Source organism: Gopherus flavomarginatus, chromosome 14 (genome assembly GCF_025201925.1).
Source record: "Gopherus flavomarginatus isolate rGopFla2 chromosome 14, rGopFla2.mat.asm, whole genome shotgun sequence".
NCBI classification, from domain to species: domain Eukaryota; kingdom Metazoa; phylum Chordata; order Testudines; family Testudinidae; genus Gopherus; species Gopherus flavomarginatus.
In genome coordinates, this window is record NC_066630.1 from 13524322 (window position 1) to 13539035 (window position 14714).

The 14714-nt window shown below is 40.5% G+C and overlaps 1 protein-coding gene across 1 annotated transcript in view; it reads right to left on the bottom strand.

Annotated features, from left to right (window-relative positions):
• VAT1L (vesicle amine transport 1 like) overlaps positions 1-14714 on the bottom strand; it is an 80104-nt gene that overhangs the window by 38533 nt on the left and 26857 nt on the right. Inside the window, exons 4-7 of the mRNA XM_050922871.1 lie at positions 13760-13902; positions 7704-7807; positions 6584-6639; positions 3465-3659 (exon numbers count right to left, since the gene is read on the bottom strand). Coding sequence (XP_050778828.1) covers positions 3465-3659; positions 6584-6639; positions 7704-7807; positions 13760-13902 — 498 coding nt within the window. The remainder of the gene's footprint in view (positions 1-3464; positions 3660-6583; positions 6640-7703; positions 7808-13759; positions 13903-14714) is intronic.

The following is a 14714-nucleotide window of genomic DNA, read 5'->3' on the forward strand; positions in this document are numbered from 1 at the left end:
AGTTCATGATGCATTCCAGGAAGGGTCAGATCCATGAAATTCAGAGACAAAAAACCCCAAAAAAACAAACAAAAAAAAACTTTCCCATAGTTCAAGATTGATGAATCTAAGGCACTAGCTCTGGCCCATCTCTAGGTCCATCACATTGATTTTGCTCTGGAAAACTGACCTGGGCATATTTCCTAATGTTTAGAATGAAGAGTAATTCTTTATAATCAATTCAAAACCGAACAACCCCCAAAACTCCAGGATCATTATATTCCTGCAGATGCCAGTCAGTAACACATTTTGTAAATTGCCCCTGAGATCATGCAAACTGAGCAGGATTGATAAATGAGCTATATTTTGCCAGGCTGCAGTCTTGAACAGATGGATTTACATATTCCACAAACTAATGTCAGAGAGATAGTTCATGTACTGCCAAATGTTATGAAATGTTACCAAACAAATGTAAGAATATTGCTTAAAGTCTCCCAGTAAATTCCCATCATGTTGACTAGAAGATTATTCTGCTATGTAGAACCCTTTTTTATATTGTTTTCTCTTGGTCTAAAATTACTTAGGCTAATAATTGTTGGTTTTAAGTGCTTCCTTATTTTAATATATACCACAGCTGAATCTACAATGAAACAGTAGCATGCTCAGTCCAGCACTTACATCCTCATGCCACTTAGAGATTTCAAAATATTGTGCAATGCCATTTAACAAAAAATGAATCATATTCTGCATGTATATATCTTAGAGTTTTATACTGCTGCCCATTACTGTACTATCTCATCACCTTCCCTAAAAAAATCAAGAGCAAAACAGAGTCTCTGGCACTTCTCCCTTTATAGGATCAGAACTCTGATTGAGATAGGTATCTCCTTGGGGAGGGGTTAGGAGAGGTTTAGGAATAAAAGAGGTGTTTGAAATATGTCACTTATGGCAGAGAGGTTCTCTCGAAGAGGGAGGCTTTCCCTGGTTTCCCATAGATGGTTAGACTCTAGATTTGCCTGAGCAACTCAGAAAGATTGTTCCACAGCGGAATCCCCTTGACAGAAAATGCTTTGTCCCCAGCTCTCACATGCTTCATCCTGGGCCTTGTGAGCTGCACTGTTGCAAAGGAGTGCTGCTGTCATGGGAGTTCATAGACTGAAATTTGGTTTTGATGTAGGTGGGGCTTGATCCACTAATTGCTTTGAAAAATCAGGCCATAAACTGGCATAAGAAGTGAACTGGAAGCTGGTGGAGAAACTTGAGGCCTGATGTGCTCATGGCAACCTGAGCAGGCAGAAGGCAGGCAACTGCATTCTTTACCCACCTGGAGCCTGTGAGTTATCTTTACATTCAGCTTCAGATACAATGAATTACACTAACCCAGCCCAGGCGTGACAAATGCATGGAGCACTGTGAGCTATATAGCTGAGTGTTATAGCTGGTGATAGCTCAGCCCATGCGTAGGAGTAAAGGCCCACATTCAGCCTGAGTGAACTATGGTTTTAAATTGTGTTTGGACAGCAGTATGAGCAACAGGCCCAAGACATGTAATCAAAAAGAATAAAATCACGAGAAGGGGGTTGTTTGTGTTAAACTTGTAGTGACCATTGAAATATTAGTGGTATTTAAGATTTGGGTTGGGGTTATCAACATTTTTTAAAAACTGGGTATTGGATGCAGTAAATTACTGATTTGTTTCATTTATTATAAAGAAATGCTTGGCCCAGTAGTTAGGAAGAAATATGGCAAAATGAGATAAGAAAAGCTTGAAGAAAGAGGTCCAGGCATTAATCTTGTCTGTACTGGAACAGGGGACAGGGCTCAGCCCTAAGCTTTTATCTGGCCCTAGCTAAAATTCCATAACCAGCTGTGACTCAACTTGTTTGTAATAGTGTATAGAAAACAAGGGTTTTCTAGGGGTTCTTTGTGAGAGCTTTCCCTTGCCCATCAGGAGTCATGGTGGGAAGGTGTTTCCTGAGCCTGATCTGGTTGTAAGTATTTTGGCCGATGCTTGTAACTGTTGTTGCTAAGGTACAGAATAGAGGTGTGTGCATATGCTAATATTTGTGTTTTGGATGTAACAAACATCAGGTGACCTTTGAATTAATAAAGGAATACTTGTGTGGAAACTTAGTTGTGGTAAACCCGAATAAAATTATGATGAAAATTATTTCCAACACCATGACATCTCACTATCTCTGCTAGTGGCCTGAAACAGACTTTGAAGACAAGCTGGGATAGTAGGGATCCAGAAGGAGGAGCATTTACCCGTCATCACTCTCTGAGTTCTGGAGAGGAACAAATGGAGCCATCGTAGTGCTGGGCCAAGTACTTCTGCTAAGTCATGCAGGTGCGTTAGCACTACCTTGTGGCCCACTGCGTCAAAGGCTGCAGAGAGATCCAGCAGTGTGAGCATGGAGATCTTACCAGTGATCATAGCTTGAGGAGGGAGCAGTCTCTGTACTGTGCCCTGTCTGAACTCTCATTATGAGGCATCCAGGATTTTGGCTGATATCACACATTGATGGAGCTTGGTGGTTACTACTTTCTTGTGGATGCCAGATAATACCAGCACAATCACAGCCAACCTATGTTGCCAGTACCTTTTGAATAGCAACTGTACAACTAGAATTCACATTCAACACAGCTGTCATCATAGCTGTGTGTCAAACTTGGTAAATTTCACAAAAATTAAACCTCCAGGTGTTATTGTAATACAAATAAATAATTTAAAAAAAAAGTCTGTTCAGACCGCTAAGATGACCAGAGTTAATTTTCTAACATCTTAGGGACAGCAGAGTTTTCAGAAAGCAGTGGCTTGGTTAAAAAGGGGTGTGTAACTATCCTATTATCAGCAGACTAGATTGATTGCAATCCTTTAAATAGAGTTGAACAAGCAATAGAAAAAATTGTCCCTGAATATTGATTCAAATCAGAAGAGAATTCTGATCTGCCCAGATCAGCAACACTTGTGCATTCACTTTCTGCAAAGATTTGAGTGGTTAGACTGATCTAGCATAAATATAGAAATATAGGCAAGAAATGAGTCTCATGCTAATGTATTAAGACTATTCACTAAAGGCAGATTTTGAGCCCATGCGTAGGCGTAAAGGCCCACTATAACATCTGCAATTCATGCTGCATTGGCTAGTTACATGATTCACCCAATCATGAAATAGAAAGAATACCATGTGACTATCCATCACTTCATACATTATGAGTATTTGCAACAAAGTAGGAACAGATCCTCTGCAAACCAAAAATTATTCATAGTAGAAATGTGTGCATAACTCTTGATAACAAAGAAATGTGAGACTGACTGGGTTTTTGCAAACAATTCACACACACAAGTAAAAGAAAAATGTGTTGGATAAATTAATTACTGTAAATAGTTTACTCACTCTGATTTCATAGTTCAAAATAACCATTTACTTTATGAATTTAAGAAATAAGGGGGGGGAGAGGGGGCGAAGCCATTTTCCTACCTCTTCCAGAGCCCATAACGAATCAACCAGAGGCTTGATCTTCTTCTCATTGTACAGTGTTATGAGTTTGTCCATTATACCCTTAATTAGGCCACTTCGGCCCTGTTTGAAAAGTAGATTTAGCAGAGAAAATCCAGCAATGACTTTATTCTCTTCATACAGCTTGATAGGGTTCACTTTCTCAACCTGCCACCACTGGAGAGGAACAAATGGCATGAAGGTTACAAGAACAAACACACACATAGGCCAAAGGGTTCACAATATTGCAATGTATGCAAAGAGCTTATCAGGGATTTAGATGTGTTTATTCTTCCATGGGAGATGTAACCCAACAGAGAATAAAGGTTCTCTGCAAACAGGACTCAGCACGTGATCAAAAGCCCATTAACCTTATGGATTTTAAGAAAAAACAAGGCAAAAATACAGAGGCACTCTTGTTTTGCTGACAGCTCAAGGGCTATGGTGAAGGAGAGAAGATTCATGAAAGAAAAGTGTGAACAATAGCAGCAGAAAGGCACAGTATGAGGAAATAGCTGCATGGAAAACTGAACTGTCTGATGTAGAATAATGAGCTAAAACACACTTGTTTGTTTTTTGTGCCCAAATTCCAAAAATTTCCAGAGCTGTCTTCTTTTAGTTACAAGGTTTGCACAAAGAAATGGGGGTAGATAGACAGGTAGCTACCTGATTTGCATGTGAAGGTCAAATGCAAGTTTTTGAGGCAAACAGAGACAATTGGGAGGATGGATAATCCTGTGACTAAGGGGCAGGATTTAGGAGTCTTGAATTCTATTTGTGGCTCTGCCACAGTCTTCCTTTGTTACCTTAGGGAAGCCATGTAACTCCTCTCGAAAACCTCTTAACCCTACTCCCCCGTATAACCCATCCCACCAAAAATCCCATGTAAACCTTTCTGCTGCTCTTGCCTCTCTGTCTACCCTCCTGCTGAAGTCTTGTACATCGATATGTTTGGGAGTCTTGTATTATCTCTAATTATGTCATTTTGTCTACTGTAGCTCCAGGGCACCCTTGTGAGCGAGATCCCACATCTTAGCAAGTTTTATTCTAGTGGGCAAAATTTTAATTAAAAAATTTCTTATGGTTTTTGGTAATTTAATTTTCCACAGGATTAATTATATTAGTGTAAAAAAGCAGTTTACATTTTTATGAACAATTCAATGCACTACTTAATATTTTGATTAAATATTCCCTTTGATTGCCTTTTAAGTTTCCAGAGGTGGCATTATTCCCTCCAGTATCCATTACAAAGCACCTATCGACTCATTCTGGTTTAAAGCTTTTTAATGTAGGCCTGGACATGTTGATCAAGGCTTTTGTTTTAGCCTGTAACTTCCATACAGTTATTTATCACAGTAGCTCCAGGCAACCTGGTTTCACGACAATTGCAATGTGCAGCAAGATACCAAGGTTTTAATCTTTTTTATGGAACAGTATAGCCCCCCCTAGTGGATTACATTAGCAATCTTCAACAAGTCTCATTCTCCGGGCCTCCCTTGGTTTCAGATGGAGAACCAGTAGCTCAAGGAACCAATGTAACTGTTGCTTTTCCCCAAAACCTACAGTAGCTGCTCTAGATGGTACCAGTGGAAGCCAATTTCAATTTCTACCAGGGTTGTCTACACTACCAATTGAAAAACATGGTGACCTGTCTCCTTGACTTATTTACATGTGCAGTGTGGAGCTTTCCTAATCTTAGGCTCAAAAACAAATCAAGGCAGCGACAGAGACAATAGAATAGCTTAATGGATATGTTGGTCTTGCATTTCCCAATTGTCCCCATGATGTCAAACTAACCAGACCAGGTTGTTTCAGCGCCCACAATATCTCTTTCTGTAGGTTCACATGTAGATATTTTCTCTGGAGATAATATAGTTTTTAACAGTGACAGGAATTTCTTCAGACTATTTCAGCTCTATGTTTGCATCTAATTACAAGGATCATTGCACATTTTAGCCCTTGCCATTATGTGAGATAGAACAAGTAGGAGGTAAAGTCTCTGAGTGTCTCTTATTGGGGACTTTGATATATCCTGATTTTAGCTGCATAGAGATATTCGAAGTTAATTTCTTCTGGGAAAAAGGGTTGCTGATATGAGGTGTTGATGAATTTTTAGCAGATAAATTGTGTGTGGTCGATCTCTGATTAGTAGCTTGTGTCCTTGTTTCTCATATCTGAAGGAATCACTTTTTGAGGTGGTTGAACTTTTCCTTGCAAACAATTTATATGACAGATTTGGCCTTTTTTCTGTTTGTGAATTGTCTGAACAGATTTGTTCATTACTTGTAACAGGCCAGGGAATAATTAATACTTCAGCTTTTAGTTTGTTCACAAAATCAAGGAAAAGGGTAAGACAGCACCATAAGAATTGAAGCATACATTTCAATGGGTGTCTTTCCTGCAATCATGGGTTGTGATTGCAGCTCGTGTAGACACACTCAAACTAGCATTAATCTAGCCAAAGCAGCGAAGCCATGGCACCACACACTTCAGTGTGGACTGTACAAGCCCACCCAGAAGTCACGTAGTTACTCGTGCACTGCTGAGGCTTCACTGCTCTGGTGTCTGAGTAAACTAGATTAAAGCTAGCTTGGGAATGTTTACATGAGGTGTAATCACACTCTAGTGTAGACATACCCTCTACAGCTCAAATAATTCCTAAGACTCTTAGAGATGATGGAACCCTGTGACTCAAGTATATCCTTGAATTCACATAATTGTGCATCCACATTAGAGAAGGAAACAACTCCTTGGGAGTACAGTTGTACAGTGGATATGACATGCTACTACCAGGTCAGAAAATAAACTGATGGTTTAGTTTGTTCTAAGATATAAAATGACTTTACACAGATTATTAGCAACTCAAATATTTGTTGCATACAGAGCAGACTCCTGATTAGTTGTCATACCAAAAGAAAACCATGTCAGGCCATGCTACATTTACACTAGTGTGATGTTATATGTTGGAGTTAGTAAACAATGAAATGGAGACAAATTAGGCTGGTGTTGGTTAAGATGAACTAAGCTGCTAAAAATAATGGGTTTAGGAGACAAATGCTAATAAGTGCGATATAACAGAACCACAGGAGTACTATACTTACTGATTTTGCAAAGCTAAAGAAGCTTTTTGTTTCCCCAGTAACCATATTAGATGAACCTGAAAAAAGAGATCACATACATGTAAACACCCTTTATAACATGCCAATGAATGAGGCCATTTAATTATCTGTATTAAAAAGTAAATCAATAAAAAATAAAAAATAAAATTGCGCTTTGGAAAAATTCTTCTTTTCTTTCCAAACTGCATAAGCTTTAATGATGTCCTTCCGTTTATCACTGGTACAGCAATCAAAGAAGTCAAGTTGATAGCATCCTACACATTTCAGGAACAAAAGAAAGATTTGTTCATATCAAATAACAGATAAGCTCTCATTATTTCTGAGATCAGAAAAACCATCAATTCAGCCTCTCAGACAGATGTTCATAGTCAAGCGGACTAGATAATATTAGGTATTTTGAGAGCAAATCTCTTCCTCCCCATTACAGTTTCCCACCTAGGTGGCAGCTATAACCATATAGACTTCCCCTCTCTCAGTCTTCAGAGATATGTAGTTTCTAAGTCTCCTCTCACAGAGCCTGGGGATGTTGCTGTTTCATTAGCAGAAAGTTATGTGGCAGGTAGGCAGAGTTATAGGGAAATATGCTGAGTGGTCAGTGGTACATGCTGAGGCTGTAAAGTGTGAGATTTAGAAGTCTGGATTCAGCTTGCACAGCTTGGTGTCAGACCAAGTGAAGTCATTCCTGAATGACGCTCTTTCTACAGTTCCATGCATCATACCACAGTTACTTCTACCAAACTTCTAGCTTCATGTGGCCTGAGGAATAAGAGATCCACAGTCGCTGCCCAAACTTACTCCTTCTATGTAGCCAAGTGATTTTCAACTATCTGAACCATATAGCCAGTTCTGCCTTTGGATATTTTGAAAAAACAACTTGCTTTGTAGCAACTAGCTTCTCCTAATTTTTTAGCCTATGAATCAGATCCTCAGAAACTCTTAAATAGAAATGATTGATAAAGTGTAACAAGACAGATACATTGATCATACTTCCCAGGGAGAACTTATTAGCTTGGATGTTTTAAAGAGTGTTCCCATGCTGCTGGAAGAGGTTGGCAAATTGATATTTTTGAAATAAACTTCTAATTGTTTTGTTTTTACTCACCATATAAAATGTAAGTCCCAAGTGGTTTGAGAAGACTGAGGCCTTTTCCAGTATTTTCGCCACACAGACAATCCAGAACGATATCTACTCCTTCTGCTGAGATTCTAAGACACAAGGAGGGCAAATTTCACATCGCAACAGGACTCAAGATTTCATTTCTTTTAACTGGTCTACTATAGGATTATTGTTTACATAGCACCTACAGTTTGAAAGGCACTTCAGAGAGGAGTCGGAAGAGTTTATTATCTAATGTTAACATTTTCAAAAGCAACTAGTGATTTTGAGCATTTCAGTTACAAAGTACACGACGGAAGCATTTTAAGAACACTCAATTCTCCAAAAGTGCTTATCATTCACCCCCTGAAAACCAGGCATCTCCACTTGGATATGCAGTAATGGAGACACCCAAGATCAATATTCACTTTTGAAAAACTTGGCCTAGAGTCTCAACACTGCCACACACAGACATGTTAAGTAGCATCTTACTCCACAATCAATCTCAATGAAGTTAATGGTGCTATTTGTCGAGTAACATACGACTCAATGTGAGTAAACATGTCAGAATCTGGCCTGAACTAAACATACATGTGTGAGATGGGAAAGGAGTTGCAGCGAAAAAAGCTAAGTGTTTAGTAAATGATTGGTTAGCTACACTGTTTTTGTTTATTTCCTTCTTCTGGAAAAATGAATGAGGAAGAAGAGTTTAGTGGAGTGGCCAGAATGCTATAGGTGGTACAGATAATTATGGAGGAAAGAGAAGTTTGGCTTAATTGAGATTCATCTTGGATAGTATATTACAGGATGATTAAAATATGTTTGTTTATCTGAGCAAGCAGTGTTGTAACCAGAACTGGGGGAAAGAAGCAGAACATGAGAAGGTAGAAATTATATACTGTTAAGCTCTGGCACAGAGACTATGTGGACAGTTGGGAGAGAGAAAATCATTATTTATCACTACAATTATTTTACAGGGCAAGATGAGAATCTAAAATAGGGAGGTTATGAAAATAAATCAAGAAGTGTTTATGCAAGTCAGAGAGGCCTGTGAAAGACTAGAGCAGGGGTAGGCAACCTATGGCAGGGGTGCCGAAGGCGGCACGCGAGCTGATTTTCAGTGGCACTCACACTGCCTGTGTCCTAGCCACTGGTCTGGGGGGATCTGCATTTTAATTTAATTTTAAATGAAGCTTTTAAAACATTTTAAAAGCCTTATTTACTTTACAAACAACAGTAGTTTAGTTATATATTATAGACTTATAGAAAGAGACCATCTAAAAATGTTAACATGTATTACCGGCACGCGAAAGCTTAAATTAGAGTGAATAAATGAAGACTCGGCACACCACTTCTGAAAGGTTGCCGATCCCTGGACTAGAGCATGGATCATGGGAGTGGACGACTGTAATAACAGCATTGGTCTACTTCACAGAAGATATCGACCATGCAGCAGAAGTGCAGTGGGAGTGTTTACTCACAATACAGCCCAATCCTCCTCACGTGTCATTCAAGTAAACAGTCTCAATTCTCTTCTCACACCAGTGTAGATCAAGAGTAACTTCACTGAGGTCAATAGTTACACTAGTGGGAAGCCAGTGAGAGATGACAATCCAGTGCAAAAAGCTACTCTGGTGACTAAGGGCTGAGTCTACGTTCAGACACATGGGGATGTATTGGTGCTTATAAAAACAGCTCTTAGGTATGAATTTCTTCAGGGAAACAAATAATTCTACATGATGCACTCTCATTCATCCCCCATGCAGATTCAGAGGGAAACTTGAAAATCTATAGTTTCCACACTAGAAATAAATAGTAAATTTGTAACCCTGGTAATGATGGCAGGCAGGGAAGGGCTGCTTCTGCATTCATCAAGCAAACTAAAAGAGGGGAAATGGGTCATTTTCTAACTCACTTCTCCTCAGATAGTATGTTTTTAAGCGTCAGATCATGGACATAATTCCATTTTGGATCTTTGATCTACTAGGTCCCTGCATTGAGTTAAACCAAGCTTAGACAGAAGTCAACAGGAGCCATCCACATGAAGCCAAGGGCAGAATATGGCTACAATTTGTGCAGCAGAGGAGTTGAAATTGTATATGGTTCCAATAAATAACCTTGTTTGCAAGCATTTCTGAACTATAGCTCAGTATTTACTGGCCAAGAAAACCACTATCTTTTTTTCAGGTGCAAAATATAACCCAACAATGTTTGAAGATTTTTTTTTTAAAAGAGAGAGAGAAATATTAGTTACTCATGTTGCCAGTAACAAGGTCTGATTTCACATTTCTCTGCACTAACTAAACCTGTGAACTCCTGCCTCCAGTTTGACTAAAACCTGCTATTCTACTTTATGACCAAGTAAATAACCCTAGTAGTTGCAAATTATTTACCAGTTCTCTTTAATTAAACAATTACGCAAACCACTGGCACATTATTCTAGGATAATTATACCCTGGGGACTATCAAAGGCATAAGGTGCAGTCAACAGTTTCTAATCCCCAAAAGCAACTATTAGCTTGTGATGACCATACCTCTTACAATTGCCTAACTGCAATTAGACAAAGTCAGAGAACAGGGAAAGCTTTATGACCTATAAAGAATTTTTCATTTTCCTCAGAAAACAGAGATAAAGACAGCTCTCAAATGTCTGCCAGAAACACATTACAAAGACCCACAAAACATGAGAGTTCTTCCCTTAGTAGTGTAACAGGTAGACACTGCTGATTTTTGTGGGCCAATAATTTCTCCAAGTGGGTAAATTAATATCTTTGATTGGACCAACCTCTGGTGAAAAAGAGAAGCTACTGAGATACACAGGACTGCTCAGCTCTGTGTGCTCAAAAACTTCTCTCTTTCACCAAATAGGCCTTGGTCCAATAAAAGCTATTTCCTCACCCACCTTCTCTCTCTAACATCCAGGGATCGGCACTGCTACAACAACAGTGAACCTAATATTTTTTTCTACAGTTAGGTAGTGGATGAGCATTCATTTGTAAACACATGGTACTTAATGTACCCTTTCGGAATGTAATCAGGGCAGTGAATGTATCGTTATTATAAACATCATGCCAGTCATTGTTACTGCAGGATTTTGATATAAAATAGGCCACTGCACTCTGGCAACCAAGCCATCTATCTACTAGAGCTGGTCAGGAATTTTCCATCAAAATGTTTTTTCCAATGGAAAAATCCAGTTTCTGCAAGATCAACATTTTCCATTTCCTGATTTGAGACAAAACCAAAAATTCAAAATATTGGCATTTCCAATGGGATGGACATTTTGATTTTCCACAGCTCCACTATCTACATTTCAGTGACACACTCATCACCCTGCCATCATAGTCACGGCAAACCTAAAGAGGAAATGTAACATTTAGCATGTATGTTTTACCTTCCATTCCAAAAAGCCCCAAATCACACACCCTGTGGACCGATCACAGGGGAAAATCCACTAGCAGTAAACCACAGGGAAAGCTACAAATTGCTGCCAGGCATTTTAAATGAATCCCATGTAGCAAAGTTTTTCCCCACTATAACTGGGTTCCACTGTAATAACCCCTTGGAACAGAACAATGATCACCTAGCACCATAGGGAGTGGGGCATTCCAAGGAGATTGTATCTTCTTCCGGTTGAGCACAGGAGAAGTCAGCGTCCCCTGGGCAAGGAGCAGGGGCTGGTTTTGAATTCTGATGAACATTTTCTTCAAAATGTCAAACGTTGAAGAGTGAAAAATTTCTCTGAACATTCCCCCCCAAATTTGTTCAAATGGCCCTAGTACAGTGGGAAGTAGCTGACTCCTGGTCTGCTGCAGCTGTTCCCAGAGGGAAGTGAAGAGGAGCTAGACCATCATGCTATAGCAGCTCCCCACTGGCAGTGAAAATTCACCCCCAACAGCTTCCAGTGGGGGTGAAGTGAGGTCCTGTGAACAGACCAGGGCTGAAGAGGTGGTGTTGGGCGAATATCCTTTGCCAGACAACTCTTCTCCTCATCTATTGAAACTTCATGCCGAGTGAAATTTTCTTCTGATGTAACAGTGTTTAACAGTAGACAGTCAGACTACTCAACCCATGTTGGATGAAAGAGTGACGAACACTGTATCCAGCTGACAACGCAGAGAATACTTGTGGGAAGCACAGTGTAATTACTCACATTAGAATTATGTCACGATATGGGGACTTAACACTCTGATATTACAGAGGAGTGCCACAGGATCATCAACAGCCATGAATGATGGAGACTTCTCCAAAAGTTCTCATGGTTTCTCCCCCCAACACCAAGCTGGGGCAGCAATGATTGAGAAGGAAGCATGTCACTTACCAAATACCCAACACCACTTCCTGTGGCCTATGTTCTTTTGGGGGACATCTCATATACACACTGAGCCTGCTTAGCTTATCAGATCCACTCTGATCCCAACCCAAGGTGGTAAAAACTACAAATTTTGCGTATACTTTGATGTAGCATCCCTTATGGAGAACCCAAACACCATACTATCGGGGTGTGTGCATGTGCAATGGACACAGAAATTTCTTTTGCTCCCGCCAGCTGATTGAGGTAGTGCATCAGTGCACTCAAGACATATGTAACAACAAATCATCTTTATTTTTAAAGTAGAATTAGAAAACCGCAACATCAAATATTTGTTTCTAGAATTAAAGAAAATTTTCTTTACTTTCCCTGTCAAATATATCCCTTAGCAGCCAGTATTAATCAGACTAACCCAAAAAACTGCAAGCATTTGTGGAGAAACTGAAGCCTAGGTGACAACTTCAGGAGGCTAACATTAAAGCAAACAAAATCTAAGTGTTCACAATTCAACCAGACACCATAGAACTCAAGATACTAGTGGTTTACACAGTTTAAGAACCTAGACAGACAGAATCACACAAGAGAATTCCCAAACATTTTGAATCAATTGCACCAAATCTACTTAAAACAACTTAAGTGAACAGCAATAATGAAAGATTATTTTCCTGCAGGCTGATAGTATGAGATTAGATTCCCTCCAATCAATTTTTTTGTTCTCTTTCATTTAATTCCTTTGGCTTGTGGCAGGTATCTAAGTGAACATGATCAATAAAGCCCATGTTGGATCGTAGGAAGAGGGAGATACTGATTTCCTATAATTATCTTTTCACTGGAAAGACAGAGAACATCTAGATTAGATCTGTGACTGTTCCAAAACCAACCTGTGTAATCAGTTCTCATATATATGCTTAACTCACTTTTCATAGTAATTTGCTGGCTCAGAGTTGGGCAAACTATGGCCCGTGGGCCACAATCAGTCCGCATGACCCTCCTGCCCAGCCCCTGAGTCCCTGGCCTCTCCCCTGCTGTTCCCCCTCCTGTGCAGCCTCAGTTCACTGTGCTGCCAGTGCAATGCTCTGGGCGGTGGGGCTGCGAGCTCCTGGGGCTGTGCAGCTGCAGAGTTGTGGCCTGACCCGGTGCTCTGTGCTGCACAGTGGTGTGGCTGGCTCCAGCTGGGTGGTGCGGCTGCCTGTCCTGGTGCTCTGGGTGGTGTGGCTGTAGCAGCCCCAGCCACCGGTGGTCCAGGCAGCGTGCTAAGGGGGCAGGCAGAAGAAAGAGTTGGATAGAGGACAGGGGAGTTCGGGAAGAAGTGGTGTAGATAGGGGCCGGGGTGTAGATAGGGGTTGGGGACGTCAGAGGGCAGGGAACAGGAGGGTTGAATGGGGGCAGGGGTCCCAGGAGGGCAATCAGGAAGGAGAAGAGGGATTGGATGGGGCGGTGGGGGGCAGTCAGGGGTGGGGGTGGTCAGGGGACAGGGAGCGCGGGTGGGGAGGTGGATGGGGCAGGGGTCCGTCAGGGAACAGGGGAGTTTGGATGAGGTAGCTGCCCTGTGGGGGGCCATCAGGGGGTAAGAAGCCCAGGGAGGGGTTGGAGAAGGCAGGGGCCAGGTCACACCTGGCTGTATGGGGAGACACAGCCTCTCCTAACCGGCCCTCCATCCAATTTCAGAAACCCAGTGTGGCCCTCAGGCCAAAAAAAATTGCCCATCCCTGTGCTAGCTACTACTTGATAATCAAAACAAAACCCTTACCTCTTTACTTCTTGGACATAGTCTGCATTTCTGTCAAACAGGTGAGTTATTGAATCTTTGATTGCTTCATGCTTGAAAGAGGAAGCTGTTCCAAAAACAGTAACACTAGGGATCGTAGAGCAGAGCTGAGCAATGGCTTGACCCTGCAAATATATTGTTATATCAGTTCCACTGACAAAGTCAATTACTTGATTTTTGCCTGCCAATTCACTCATAATACAATAAAATCCCAGACTGGCCGTATGCAGCTTTCAAAACTTTCTTTATATCCTGGTCAGACATTTCAGTCACATAGTAAGACAGAGGTAAACCCACGCATATCCAGAAAAATATTCTTTGGGGATAAAATTAGTTTAACAAGTGATAAATTATACTGGAAAAACTACCACACATATATCCCTTTCACTATGGTATTTTGAAGTAAATTCAGCTTTTGTAAAATGTTTCAATTAAAGAGACAGCATCCACTTAAAATGATACTTTCACATGAAAGACATTTACATACTGCTGCTACTGAAGGATTATCAGAAAAATATTTCTATTTTTTCCCAGTTTGTTTACTATGGGCATTTGCCAGCGTCTTCTGCCAGATTTTTGAGCATACATTGGGGAAATTCACAATGATCGGTGGATCTTATGCTCACCTGTATGATGTGCAGCTTTAAGCTTTGAAAGCTTTCAAACACCTTTGTAACTTGCGTCACTATAAGCACGTGAGCAGTGGAGAACTCATTTACTTAAAATTATGTAGGGTGCACTAATTAAGAGCTAAAGTCTCACTGAGAGTCAGTGAAACTTAGGATTCTAAGGCTCAGATTCTCACAAGGTATTTAGATTCCTACCTTCCACTGATTTAATTAAAACCAGTGGGAGTTAGGCACCTAAATACCTTATAGATCTGGGCCCTTATGAACAAGCAGCATATCATGGTTTTCCTGGTACAGTCATTTTCCTC